Source organism: Rattus norvegicus, chromosome 6 (genome assembly GCF_036323735.1).
Source record: "Rattus norvegicus strain BN/NHsdMcwi chromosome 6, GRCr8, whole genome shotgun sequence".
NCBI classification, from domain to species: Eukaryota; Metazoa; Chordata; class Mammalia; order Rodentia; family Muridae; genus Rattus; species Rattus norvegicus.
Window position 1 is genome coordinate 98,022,718 of NC_086024.1, and position 14,977 is coordinate 98,037,694.

The following is a 14,977-nucleotide window of genomic DNA, read 5'->3' on the forward strand; positions in this document are numbered from 1 at the left end:
GCCTTCTGCTCAGAACCAGAGTGCTCTCCCGACATATTAAGGACTGGAATCACTCCAGCACAGGGCTTAGGTATGCATGTTTTTAAAAAAGAAATGGGCCAAACCCAGCTTAACTATGTATTAACTATGATCAAATTCATACAAATCTTTTGACCCTTGATTCTCTTCTTTGTAAAGCACTGAGTCTAATAAAACTTGTATTGTTGTCATGGGGATCAAACAAATAAAGTTTGTCAAGTGTCTTGTTACAATGGTGGATGCTCGATACATTGTAACATGGTAGCCAATATCATGGCCAAGGTACACCACCCATCCAGCAATGAATCACATGGTTTTTGTGGTTTGGTTATCTTTAGAATCTTCTGAGATAAGTAGGCTTATGATTGGCTCATAAGCACAGCAATCTAACACCTGCTTCCACTTATTTTGCAATATAATATTTTATTATATGTATTTTGTGTGCTTTATAACATATTTAAATTTAATAGTCTAGTTTTAAATGTTATTTACTCTGGGCTTTTTTGCTGTTAATTATATGTACTTTTAATAACTGCATAGTAGTCCACTGAGTAAATCCTCCTGGATTTACTTACACATCCAAGTATTACTAGATGTTTCCAGTAGAAGGACCAGCTTTGAGTCCTTTGATGTTCTCTGTCAGATTGCTACCCAAGGGCTGCCTGTGACATAGTAACAAGAAGTAAGTTTTGACCTGGCTGTGACACTTGCTACATTCTCTAATTCTATTTTAAAAGTGGAATGAACATTGCATGAAATGGTCCTTAAGAAATCAGGAAATTGGCAGTGATTCAGTCAACCCAGTACTCTGCTGCTGCTGCTTCTGCTGCTGCTGCTGCTGCTGCTGCTGCTGCTGTCCCAGAAAATGTACTAGGAATCACATACAGAGAAGCTCAGTTACTGTGTGGCTAAGAAGCACTAGGAAAAGATCCTTGTTTACAAAGCATCAGTAGCATAGATTTCAAAGCGGCAGCACAGATCTGCCCCTATTACATTGGTTGCTTTATTGTGTCACATACATACAGTGATCTGGGAAGGACGCACAGACATAAAGGACTTCTTGGTCATCTGCCTTTCTTCTACAACAGGCTCAGGTCTGGATAAAAGCTGTTTACAGGTGAGGCTTGGGTTAACAGACAGCCCCCTCCCATGGAGACCTTGGACCTGTCTAGTGTCTCCTGGAAGCCACTCATCTTGGATTTTGGCTTGAAGAGGCTGCTGGGAAAAGTTTTGCTCTGCCAGGGCTGCTACACTGGGAATCTGGCTGCCATGCCAGTGGCTTTCTCCTCCGGCTGACAAGAAGGTGCCAGCTCCTGGAGGAGAAAAGCAGGGAAGAGAAGAAAAAGCCTTCGAAGTGCCACGCCTTTCATCTCATCACGCAGGAGGCAGAGGCAGGTGAATCTCTGTGAATCTGAGGCCAGCCTGGTCTATGTAGGGAGACTCAGAATAGCCAGGGCTTCACAGATCCACCAGCCTTTGCCTCCCGAGTGCTGGGATTACAGATGTGCGCCTTCAGCTCCAGGTTTTCTATTTCTTTGTCATTCCTTTGTTTTGAGACAGCCCTGGCTGTCTTTAAGTTTGAGGCCAGTACGGCAGCATTCCAGGCTACAGAGAGACCCTGTGTAAAAATGTGGGCAAGAGATGAAGAGAAGGAGCAGCCTGTGACAAAAGGGGCAGAGAGGGTAAGAGAGCACATGAGTGCCCTAAGGGACAGTTTGACTGATACCAGAGGTGACCTGTACTTTGCCTGTGGCATTTTTGGGGCTCTAACTATCTCACTGTCTATCAGACAGCTTTAGCAAGCAGACTAAAACACAAACATAGTTGTTTCTTTCACCCTGGAGCCAGTGTCTGGGCTTCGTTGCCCAGGTTGAACTTGAATTCGGGTTTAGGTCATCCTTCTACCTCAGACTTCCCAGTAGCTGGGTCTTGAGGCACATGCAGCCGTGGGAGCTCAGCTAGATACTTCTTTGAAAGCAAGGCCCATCCCTTTATAGATCCCGTATTCCCAGGGCTGGGTGCTGTCTCTCTTGTCTTGCCTTGCTACCCACTCTCTGAGAACCTCTCCCCGTGTGGTCTCCTCTTGGTGCACACCCTCAAACCTTGTGGCTTCATCCTACAATCTTCTTCATTTTTCAGCTCAACTCACTCTGGATGGTCATCTACTGTCCCAAAGTCTTGTCCCTTGCCCAAACTGCAGGGAACCTTTGCTCTGTGCTTATGTAACCTCAGCATCATTTGACCCAGCTGAACACTCCTCTCTGCTTGAACCCTCTTTCTTTTGACTTCCACAGTATCTGTGCATGGTACCTTCTTGGCCTTCCTCTTCCTTTCAGGCTTGCTTCTCAGCGTCCCTGCCTTCTTCTTCTCCACCCACCAACGTTAGGGTTTCTCAGTAGCTCTGTCTTTTTTTCTTTTTATCTCATGCTGCACTGTCTTTGTCTTTTTTTTTTTCTCCCACAGCAGAGCTTCACCCATTATTCTGGCTTCCTTTACTATCTGTATACCTTGGCTTCTAAATTTATGTCTGTAGCCCAGACTGTCCCTTGGACTGTCACAATCACCTAGCCAATTGCCCAGTTTCAGATTTCCACTTAAATGTATCAAACATACATCACAGCCGACAGGTTTCAAATTGAACTCTTCATCTCCTCCCACAAATCTTTTCTCCAGCAATGCTGCTGAACTCCTTAACAGCTCCCCAATGGACCCAGCTGCATTCTGCAAGTCATGCTCAATCTTTCCTTCCCTCCTTCCCTCCATTCGATCTAGCCTCCAAACCTGTCAATTTTACCTCCTTAACAGTTCTCGAATCAACCCATTTTTCATCATCTCCACTAATACCCGGGAATCCCAGTCAACAGCAGCCTCCTCAGAGGACCCCTCTCCACCCAGACTTCTTTCTATAGACTGGCCACATGGCCCAAGAAATATTTTTAAATGCATAAATCTCATCCTGCCTTGGCTCTGCTTAACAGCTTCCTGGGCTGCTAAGATTGCTCATGGGAAATGTCCAAAGACTTTCTCTTGAGTTTCCTCCCGACCCCCAGTCTGGCAGCATGGCTACCTGTTCATTACCCATTTGACTCCCATCTTTTCTGTCTCCAGCTACCCAGTCCTTTCTCCAAATGGTGCTGCTTCTCCGAGAATCTGACCTACCCTGCTGCTGCTTACTTCCTCAGAAGACTCATCTCTACTCATCCACGGGGATTACATGTGTCAGGACCCCTGGCCTTTTCCTTCTCTACACTTTGCCACACGAGATGTTACTATATGCTGTTTCTAGGACCCACAGGAGTATCGGGCACTCGGCTGTCCTGCAGCTGCCCACCCTGGTGCCTGATAGGGTGAACATGAAATGTCTGGCGTTCCCCAACTCCGGGTCAGCTGTGTAACCGGCTCCTCTTTATTTGGGGAGAGTCTTCTTATATGCCGAAGCTGAACGGCAGCCCTCGGTGGTTCTTTAGGTGAGCGGGCAGCTCTTAGGGAAGCAGACAAACTTGACTTCACCCAGCCGACTCGACCTCTTCCCTACGAGTTCCTCCAACGTTTGCTGGCTTACTTTAGAGAGCTCTGCCTGAACTGAAGTGACCCTCTGTCTACTTCCTTGCTCCACTCTTTCAGGAAACCTTGGTATTTCCAAGAGTGGCCCTTCCGGTCAGCCCATTGTTCTCCATTTCATCCTATAGGGCGAAGCTGTTATTGGCCAGGCCTCAATTCACGAATGTGAAATTGCCCAGAACCTTCCCAGAGGGCCAATCCAGGTGCTAGAAGGGACAGACGACCAACCAGCCTGTTTAGTAAGAACCAGTACTGCGAGTGTCCTTAAGAATCTTAAGGATGGCCTGGACTTTATGGGAGACATTGGTTGTGAACCGCCCTCGGGGAGCAAGCTTTGTGGTAGAATGGATTAGACCAAAAGGTCTTCCTAGGGGACAAAACCTGCAGAAGCCACGACATGGGTAAATTCAGGGTCTGCCCGCTCTGACAATAACAACCTAATGTGTTCCTAGAAGAGGCAGCTCCTAGGCCGCCGTGTGTCAGGGTGGCACATGGGAACACTCTTCTGCCCTTACAATTCAGGACTAGGTGGACCAGTTACCACCTCTTGCGGAGGAAGGGACTTATTACATCTTGGCCTTGTCTGTCTCTAGCAGAACCAATCTTTCCTGCTCTTTGTGCAGTGACACACCTCTCCGAGGAAGGAGGAGTACAGGATTTCCATCATTGCTCTATTAAAAAAACACGCAAACAAAACAACTAATTACTCTCCGCAGAAAAGGCACATAAACAGGATGAGTCTAAGCGGAACCTGGGATGAGCCATCCTGGTAAAGATTAGGAAAGGACCTCCCCTTCCCCACCTAGCACCGCCTCTGGCTAGGGCTAGGGTTCTGCTTCCCTCGGGCAGGGTCTCCAGGCCACCGCTTGGGGTGGGAGGTAGGGCTCCCTGCTGCTGATTTTCCGCATTCACTCGTCCAGCCAACTCTCTCCCGGGCTGTCTCCCACGCCTCAGGTGTCTGCTGGCGGTGGGCCTGGAATCCTTTCTTTTTGTCCAATCCCTTAGGGCAGCCTCCAGCCCGAAACGCACCGCCACCCGGGCCGCCAGGAGCAGAGATCGGCGAGCACTCCGGGAGGGAACCGCCCTCGGGGTGGGTGGGGAGTGCGGGCCCCTTCCACCCTGTGCGCCCCGGCACCCACCCCGCAAGGCCGGGCTACCCGGGGCGCGCCACGCCCCCGGGGTCCGGAAGGCGTGGCAGCCCGCGCCGGGCTTCAGAGAACTTGGAGCTTGGTGGCGTGCGGCTCCGGCCCGGGATGCGGCGGCTGCTGCTGCTTCCTGGTTCGCAGCTCGCCGAGTGGGGGAGAGCGTGAGCCCGCGGAGGCGGGGGCAGGAGGAGCGGGCGGAGGCGGGGGCAGAGACGCCAAAGCTGGAGCTAGCCGGACGGGTCGCTCCTGCTCTCCGGGGAGACTATCTGCCTGGCCCGGGAGAAGGGGCGAGCCCCGCGCGCTCCGGGAGGACGATCGGGAGCCCAGCAGCCCGCCGAGGGCTCGGAGCCCGGCTCCCCTCCTTTCCACCTAGGGAGAAAGGGCGGGAGGGAAGGAGGGGAGGGGAAGGTCCCTCGGAGGAGGCGGAATGGCCGGTCGCAGGGGGCTTGGGTGCTGCTTCTCCCGGGAGCTGCCTCCACGAGCGTGGCTGCGGAGAGGACTGCCTTGAGCCCGGGCTCTCCGTTCCCCGGTGCCAGCCAGCCCGGCCCCCTCGGGGCTCCGGCAGCAGCGCCAGCATGTCGTCCGGCACGATGAAGTTCAATGGCTATCTGAGGGTCCGCATCGGAGAGGCAGTGGGGCTGCAGCCCACCCGCTGGTCCCTGCGGCACTCGCTCTTCAAAAAGGGCCACCAGCTGCTGGACCCCTACCTGACGGTGAGCGTAGACCAGGTACGCGTGGGCCAGACCAGCACAAAGCAGAAGACTAACAAACCCACCTACAACGAGGAGTTCTGCACCAATGTCTCCGACGGCGGCCACCTGGAGCTAGCCGTCTTCCACGAGACGCCCCTGGGCTATGACCACTTTGTGGCCAACTGCACGCTGCAGTTCCAGGAGCTGTTGCGCACGGCCGGCACATCGGACACCTTCGAGGGCTGGGTAAGTAGTGATCGCCTCGCCCCTTCATGTCTGCTGGACCTTTTAATTTTCAAAACTGGTCAGGGTCCCGCTTTCTCATCGCCCCGCAGGGGAAGGAATTCCCTCTAGACTTCGGTCCTTTCCCGGGTGGCCTGCACTGTTGACGCGACAGCCGTGGGTGTATGCGGGCGCAGGTGTGACTCTGGAAAGCCGGCCTGGCCAGCGTCCTCTTTGTGGACTTTGCACTTAGGGAAGCTCCATGGTGATACAGAGCTCCATCCCTCTCCTCTCGGGGTAGGGGGTTTAGGAATCTCAACTCTCAGCCCACGACTGGCAGAGAAGGGGCGATATGCAAGTGATATGGTTTGAGTCAAGTGCTTCAAACACTTCTGAGGAGAAAGCCATACATTCTCGCGAGTATTATTCATAGTGTTTATGGATGCATGTTGGTTCAGCTACACAGACGTGCACACGTGTTTCAGCACGCACATCCATTAGATCCCAGAGGTACAAAAGCTACACTGGCAGGGATCAGAGTGACTGCATAGCTTTGCACCCAGGCAGAGTTTTGTTTAGCTTTTTTTCCCCTTGGGGATTGGGGGATGGGGGTGTCAGGCGGCGGTGGCAGTGGTGGTGGTGGTGTCTAAAAGTTTTCTGTGTTTGCTCTTAAGTTCAGTCAGCCTGGGGTGTATGGGTGCTGCAAAAATGTTTCCAAACCATTCCTCTGCAAAGAGGTGGCCAGAACACCTTAGGTTTGATGTCCTCCCTCTGCGTTGATCGTTAGCTGCCCATAACTTCTCATATGCTGCTGCCATGCCCATAGTTCCCTGCAGATAGAATTTCTACTGTAAATTTCTAGAGTGCCTCACACAGCGCCAGAACGACCTTACTCCTTATGTCTTAATCCTCACTCTGCCTTTGTGATGCAGGGGTTACTGTGTTCACTCTGAGATGCTGAAATGAGAATTACAGCCAAGTGGTCTGGCAAACTGTAGTGTGCGGTAAAGACTCTAGAGTTTAATAATGGTCTCAGTTCTGACAGGAGTGGGCTTGGAACCCGAGGTGAATCGATATTCAGTATCTGTTTGAAATTCGCAAGTGGTAGAACCAGTGGATAGTGACAAAGATTCATGGAGATATGTGTTTTATACTTTGGAGTGTTGTTAATTTCACCATATAGTCTGTAATAGTACAGAAGGCTTGTAAAAATTCACCTTTTAAATAGAAGTAAAAAAAAAATCCAGGGGCTGGGGATTTAGCTCAGTGGTAGAGCGCTTACCTAGGAAGCGCAAGGCCCTGGGTTCGGTCCCCAGCTCCGGAAAAAAAAAAAAAAAAAAAAAGAACCAAAAAAAAAAAAAATCCATGACTGTTTAACTTTAGTTCTCAAATTGTGGGGTTAATTTCACCTTGGCCTAAACTTCTAGTTTTTTATTTTTATATTTGGAATTTAGTAGTGGGCTAGTCAGGATCCGATTAAATACAGTTAAAAAATTAACTCTGTTGTTGGTTTGAGACAGGGTTTCCCACAGTAGCTCAGGATGGCTTGACCTCGGGACAATCCTTTTGCCTCGGGTTCCCAAATAAGTTTACAGGTTGTCTGTGTATTTTCAGACATGGAATTGAACTGAGCACGAGAATTGTGAATTAGTGCTTGGTTAGGAGTTAGGCTGGGCAGATCTCTAGAGGAATTCGATGCTGGCGTATGGTGGTACTGGCTGGCCATCAGCCATGATAAGCACTTCGTACTGGAGACAGCCTAGATTAGCTTGAAGATCTGAATCCCGTGGGAGCTTCTAAACACCTCTGCTTTAAAATAAACTGGATTGGAGCCTCCGGGTGTAGGCCTCCAGCAGCAGTGCTTATAGACTTCCCTGGTGACAGGAAAAATAGTTAGGATTGAGAGCATGCAGCCTAAGGGAAGACCTAGACATTTGGTTAAGATGAAAAAAAACAAAACAAAACAAAACAAAACCCTCAGTGCAGGGTTAGCCAGCTGGGAAGCACATGGATCTGTTTCCTGTTGCAGGGCACGGATGAAGACTTAAATGTGAACTAAATTTCAAAGATCTATATTGCTTAACATTATGCCTAGATGTTTAATAGGACACACTGGTGGCATCTTTGGAAAACTTTAATGCTAGAATGGGGCCAGCATTTAAATGACGTTGGAGCCAGTGACTTGTCATGAATTTATATTCACTTATATTCACATATATTGTTTGTCTATATGTACGTGTGTGTGTGTGTGTGTGTGTGTGTGTGTGTGCGTGTGTATGGTTCTAAGGTTCTAAGTGTTTTGAAACCGAGGATAAATAGTATGACTAGAATGTTTTTCTTGTTAAGAATATCCTTTAAAATTATCTCTTATAGACTGCATATCAAATTCAAATGTGTAATTTGTTCACAGTTCAAGTGGGAGAGTAAAAATTACTCTGGTTGCTAGTAGAACTACAAATTGCTGACCTAAAAAAAAAAATCTAGCAACTGCAGGAGCATAAGAGAGGGATATAACTGAGTCCGTTATAAACCTGTCTTTTTGCTCTCCTTAGAATAGACCATGAAACTCTCCATGCTTCATTGCCCAGATACTGTCCAAAAATGAAGATGGTAACCAGGTATTCTGGCGTTAGTAGAGTTTGTCGGTGGTCTGTGGTGGAAGGAGGGCAAAGAGCTACTTTAGCAAAACGCCTATCTGGGGCCAGGCCCAGCATCTTATACTCTTAACTGTGCTCTCACTTTATTCAGTACATATAACATAAACGAAGGTGGGGGGATGCAGGCAAAGCTTTTCTTAAATGGAAACCGATCACATCAGACGCTGAAATCGGTTAAGACCTCAAGCCAAAGATCTGTGTTTTCACCATGAACCTGAAGAACAAACGGAGCCAAGAATAAGGAAGTTCGTAAAGATAACAGAATGCGGCCAGGCCAAAAACAGGAACTCCATAAAGAAAAAGCAGAGTCTTTCCGTTTTTCAATCGGTAAGCCTCAAGCTTGAATAACAATGGGAAGAGGAGATACATGCCCGTTACCAGCGCTTGGGATGTGAACTAGAATGGCGCTGCAGAGCCTACCAACAGTACAAAGGGGGAGGCCGGTGTGCTACAGTGAGCTCCGTGTCTCAGATGAAATGCTCACAGAGCTCACAAAGACATAAACTGCCCACTTCCCCTCAAGTAACTTATGATCGTTAAACTAATTGAGTTTATAGTCTTCAACAGTACAACTCAGTGTCCCAGATGGCTTTACTGATGACTTACACACACTGAAGGATGAACTATTACCTGCTTTGTACCTGCTTCTGCTTTGTTCAGAAGGTGAGGCAGTGAAGCAGATTACTTCATTATGTGAAATAATACCAAAACACAAAGAAGACATCACAAAGCAAGACAAAAATACCTGCAGGCAGGTATCGTCCTTCAGGATGCGAAAAAGCCTTAAATTTTAGTTATTTAAATCCAACACCGTAGCAAGTAGAGAGTATGCCATGACCAAGTGAGGACGATATCCAGGACTCTGAGGTGGATTTCATGGCTGTAGATTTGCCAGTGCATGCCTCTTGTGGACAGGGTCAAATGAAGGCTTGGTCACCCCAATAGATGCAGAAAAAGCATTTGAGAAAATGGACAATCCATTCAGGATAACATCTCTAAGCAAGTTAGAAACGGAGAGAAACTTCTTAGCATAGAGGCCATCTATGCTAATCTGCAGGAGCATCATGGTGACAGAGCGAATAATATTCCGTTGTGATCAGGAACGAGGCAAGGGTGCTGCCTTTTCTACTTTTTCCACTGTCCAAGAGTGCAATAAGGAAGTTTCAAGAAGCAAAATGCTTGTATCACAGAAGAAGAAGTAAAAAAAAAAAGGGGGGAAGACCCAACCATCAAGTTTAGCTGGTTTGCAGGATCCAAACTAAGAACTAGTGTACGATGATGAAATTGGATAAATTAGACAAAATAGATGTGAGTCTTTTCCTGTGGAAATGATAAAACATTGCTGAAATAAAGAGCTAAGGAAATGGAGACTGTGATATATTCATGGCTGGAAGGATTCTGAATTATTTAGAACACCGTTCTTCCAAAATATTCAGTACATTTAAAGCAGTCTCAGGATCTCAGTAAGTCTCAGTAAGTCATAGGAATTGACAGACAGATACTAATTAAATAGAGATAGATACAAAGGACCTATATTGGTCTAGGAATTATTTTTAAAAAGAACACACGGAAGGATTTGCACTATCTGATTTTAGAGTTTATCGTGGTGTTTCCACAGGCCAGTGGAGCAGAAGAATCCAGAAACAGATCTGCACATGAACCATCAACTAGATTTTCGACAGAAGAGCCCAGAAGTTAGTTCAGTGGGGAACGAGTTGATCTTCTCAACAAGTGGCTGGGCTGTGTAACCCTGTGGAAAAGCAGAGGTGTTGACTTCTACTCCACACCATGTACAAAATTAATTCAAAATGTTAATAGACGTACAAAAAGAGCCCGAAAGATTTCTGCAAGAAATTATTGCAGAAAATCAAAATAAATTTTGAGGTCAGCCAATAAATAAATAAATAAATAAATAAATAAATAAATAAATGAATAAATGAATGAATGAATGAATGAATGAATAGGAGAAAACCTAGCAATTCCAGAGCCCCAATTATTAGAAGGATTGGGCTTGGTCAGATTTAAAAATTATTTCTTAAAAGATGCCCAACAGTATGAAAACACAAGCCAATGTCTGAGAGCAGATAACCGCATAATATGTTAGGCAACACGAATAAATAAAATAACTGGAGGATCTCCACAGTAACGAGAAAACACCCGATTTGTGCAGTTCAAAATCAGGTTTGAATAAATACCTGTATGGTAAATAGCATATTGGAATAGACCCCATAATCCTAACCCTAAGGAAATACAGATAAAGACAATATCACTGTACGCCCCCCCACCCCCGGAAAGGGGAGAGTCAGTGCCCTGCCCATCTGTCACAAGTGTAGGTTAGGAAGGGTGCAGCTGGAGTCCTCCCACACAGCTGGTAGGAAGGCCAAATGCTGCAGTCCTCCTGGAAAACCGAACATGTGCCTACTGAATGACTTACGTACCTGTGGGTCAAACCATTCATCATACGACCTGTGCATGGTCATTCACAGTGGCTTCACCTGTGACGGCTCCCAAACCGGAAACTCGTGTGCAACCAACAGGAATGTGTGAATAAATTATGTTATACCCATGCCAGTCAGAGCAGATGAATTGGTGACGTATGCATCAACGTGGGTGAATCTCAAAGGAAATCTGCCCTGTGGGTTGGCCACAGCCATTTCCTTCACATCCCCCTTCCTCCAAAGAGCATTATTACATGATTCGATTCATGAAAAGTTCTGGAAGATGAAATTAAGCCCATGGTGACATTCATGGGTGTCTGGGAAAGCTAGGACATAAAGGTGGCACATGGGCATTTTGGGGACAGGTGAATTATTTATTATTTTTACAGTGATGATGGGCTCACACTGACTACACCGAAAGCTCACCACATGGTTCACTTCATAGATGTGCCTCTCGTCATATTTCAGTCATACATGAAGACTGTAGAAAAACAGCCAAGGGTTATCATCTTTATTTTGCTAAAAGTGTGAACATGGTAGAAATGAGGATGAATTTGAGCCAGCGCTGCTCCCTCAGGGCAGGAGCCTAGAAAACCAAAACCTAAGAGAGCAAATTTACTAAGTTAATTTTTGGACACTTTCAATGTCTAGATTATCAGGTTTTTTTTCCCTGTTTCTTCTGCGACTTGTTTTGTATAATTCCTTGGACTCCATGACATTTGGAGTTTGCTTAAGGCACCGCTTCCGTTCTTCCCCTGATGTCTGCCCTCGTTTTCTGACTTCTCAAACGGAGCCTGGTCTCTAAGAGTTGATGCTGGGCATGGAGGACATGAAGGAGGCAGGAGCTGGAGGCTGCGTCATGGAAAGACCTTGGCGCCCCTGAGGAAGGAAGGACCTGCCTGGCGGAATCCCAGACTCTTCCTGTTCAAGCTCCCGGAGACATTCTGTTCTGTGTGGCCATGGAGAGCGGCTCTCTAAGTTTCTCTTTGAGATACCCGTTTGGTAGTCGTGTCAGGTGAAGCCTCCTGGTGCCCCTCGGGGCAGTCAGCGACTGTCTTTTGACCTGGTTGCTGGACACAAGGGCATGAGGTTTTTATACCCAAATTCTTTATTTTCCATCACTTGGCTTATTCTCTTTTGTACTTTGCAGTGGTTATTAATTCTCATGATTGATTTTTGTTCCCCCTGGGCCAGCTGTAAGGAGCATCTAGCATTGACTCGCTTGCAGTGTTTTAGGGGAATGTGATTTAGACTCTCTAGGGAGGTCTGTTCCGCTGTCTGAATGAGCCGTCTCGTCCTTCCATGTCATCGGGAGATGGATTTTGCTGGTCGCTTTGTCGTGTAGGTTATGGCTGGGGTGGATGTCTGCCTCAGGAGCCTCCTCCCGGCATCTTGTTTTGCCACTTGAATTTCTCTGCCCTTCTTACTCTCTGAGATCACTTTGCTAATCACTTTCTTTATTATACCTCTCCTATTGTTTTCAGTATTGGCGATTGAGCCCAAGGCTTCCTCCATGCTAGCCAATGTCTCCATCACTGAGCTCCGCTGCTAGCCCTCACATCTCCTTTCTATAGAGTGTAAGGTCTTGGGGAGCAGGGTACTCTTCTCACCCCACACTGCAAACAGTCTGCAATATGTGACACCAGGTATTTGTTAAACCAGATACATAAATATAAAAAAACAAACAAACAAAAGACCAAATAAATACAAGGAAAAAGTTTTAGTGATGTTGGGGCAAATAAAACGTATGTGTTTTGGCAATACCCCTTTTTTCTTTAAACATTTCATTCATCTTCTAAGCCAGTCAGTGCTCTGTTTATCAGTGACGTACCCACGTGAACTTGAATGGTCGGGTTGGATGTTTATGTCCATTGACTATATTAATAGATGGGAAATTCTACACGTGGTGGGCTGGTTAATTTTCTGGGGCAGGAGGGCCCAGTCACCCCGGGGCAGGTTGTATAAAAAAAATAAACCAGCAAACAGCGTTCCTCCGGGGCCTCTGTCTCAGTTCCTGCCTCCAGGTTCCTGCCTTGAGTTTTCCTCAGTAAAGGACTGCGACTCTTTATTCCCCAGGTTGCTTTTAGTCATGGTCTTTATCACAGCAACAGCAAGCAATCGAACACAGGTGGAACATTCCGGACTCCATTCCTTCTAAACGTCTATGGTTTTTGCATTGGTTAATACCAGGTCATTTCCTTCAGTTGCAAATTTCGAGCCCCGTGATACGTCAGGAGCCATATGCAAGAACTGCATATCTTCAGCCCTGGAGAGCTACTGAGGTTGTTGGGTGGAGTCTGGATCTCTCCCCTGTGCAGCGTGGTTATCTCGAGAGCATCTGAGAAGGTACCTTGTGGTGGCAGAAGTGGACACATTTTTATGAGGTGGGTAGCAGTTAGGGAGGGAAGTCCCTGAGGTCTTCTGCAGTTTTGTTTTTTTTTTTTTTCTATTTTATGCAACAGTTGGTTATCGCTGGCTACGTTCCCTTTTATTAGGATGTGATAAAAGATGGAGCCCGCGTAGTGATTGCCTTCCACTCTTATTGTTACAAGGCCCAGAGTGGCCTTTCTCAGTTGCCACCCAGAAACTTCAAACTCTTCCTCAGTTTCTCGGGCCTGATCAGAGAAACAAACCCACAGTCTCTAATTTGGTTTGGGATGTTCTCCTTTGTTTTGGTGCTGGTTTCCTCTTGAGACATAAGTCTCCCTGCTCTCAAGTCTACACTCCTCAGAGTGAGAACCTTCCAGTCCCTCACAGGTCAAGCATAGTGCTAATTCCGACCTGCAGGCTTCATAACAGACAACACCAGCCCAGAGAAGGTTCTCTCGCCTGCCCTGTTCTGTTTTACCGCTCCTTCCATTCCTCTTGGCCTCAACATCTCCAAGCTGAAGGAGTGGAGTGTGGATGGGGGGTGTCCCTCACAGACATTTGTGGAACTGGTCTGCAGCAGTTCAGAGCACAACAGTGGGCAAGTGACTAAGCCTCTTCTTTTTTCTGGTTTTGAGGTTGCTAGTGTAGCAGACACATTTCTATCTGAAATGCCCAGTTCACCATGGATGAGTGAGCTGTGGGTCAGGCCTGATGTTGTACCGTTGAGAGTCCATGGGTGAAACAGATCTGGCCTGTTCCTTTGTAGGCCTCATAGTTCCATTGAGGAGATAAACTGGGATGGAAAACCCATAAACAAAAGCAGCCAGGAAATTACAGCACAGAGGCCGGCTGTCAGGTATTGGTAAGCAACTGGTTTGGGGGAAGTACGGAACATTTTCCTGGAGGGAAGAGGAGTTGATTTATAACGCTTACATAGATAACCCTGGATGGCATGCTTTGCTTAAATGACGGAAAGATCCTTCCTCAAGAGGAACAGGAACTTCTGACCTGATGATGTTCTCCAGGAGACATCCCAGGCGAAAGGCCTTCCTGTGTCTCTGACCCCTCTAGTCCTAGAGGCTTTGGGAACTGTGGGAAGGAATTAAGTTTTGATATCTGTGATTAGACTGCAAACACTTGTGACTTCCACAGGCAGAGAGCAGTTAACACCGTATTTGAATCGTACAGCACCCCAAGTTCCGTATGTATCTTAAGAAAGTTACAGACGTTGAACTGAAAAAAAAAAAAAACCTAGTTCAGAAGCACCACAGTAAGTGGTGAATGCTTTCTGCACACAGCCTGAAGGTGTAGTTCCTTGGCACCAGTGCTTTTTACACAGAACCAGGAGCCATTTAGTACTGTAACACTCCGGTTTGCCCTGGATTCCACCACTCCCTATTACGAAAGTAGACCCTTTGACTCAGTGCCTTCTCAGTCCTGGGAGGGTTCGAGCTGGTGACACCAGGGACTATACCTTCATTTTTGGAATGTGGGAACTAAAATTCCAGCCCAGGCATTGTTGTTGCTGTGCTCACAGGAAGTGTGACACACAAACGTGAGCCCATTCAAGATCTGTATACAGTGTACACATATAGGACAGTCATTAATCTAGAAATACACTAATCAATATTTATCTAGATTCCAGTTTAGATCTGTAGAGTTGTATCCTACTCAGAGAAGTAGATGTCCCGGTAATTATGTTGGGGAGTTAACCTTTATTGGAAATTGGTCTTGTATGAACTATCTCATTAGAAGAAGACCCTTAGTATCTTATTTCATTATAGCACTGAGGTTTGAACCCAGTGCTTGCGTATATTAGGTAAGCCTTGCTTTGTTTTGTGGTCCACAACTTACAGCATATATGAGGGCTGTGC

General features: G+C 46.9%; 1 protein-coding gene across 2 annotated transcripts in view; it reads left to right on the forward strand.

The window, feature by feature from the left end:
- The first annotated feature begins 5,112 nt into the window (after positions 1-5,112).
- The window catches only part of Prkch (protein kinase C, eta), a 198,657-nt gene continuing 188,792 nt past the window's right edge, over positions 5,113-14,977 (forward strand). Inside the window, exon 1 of one of the 2 annotated variants that reach the window (NM_031085.2) lies at positions 5,113-5,662. In NM_031085.2, coding sequence (NP_112347.1) covers positions 5,300-5,662 — 363 coding nt within the window. In that variant the 5' untranslated portion in view covers positions 5,113-5,299. Of the gene's footprint in view, positions 5,663-10,016; positions 13,118-14,977 lie in introns of those variants that run through there. The other variant, XM_039112995.2, reaches the window with a different exon arrangement.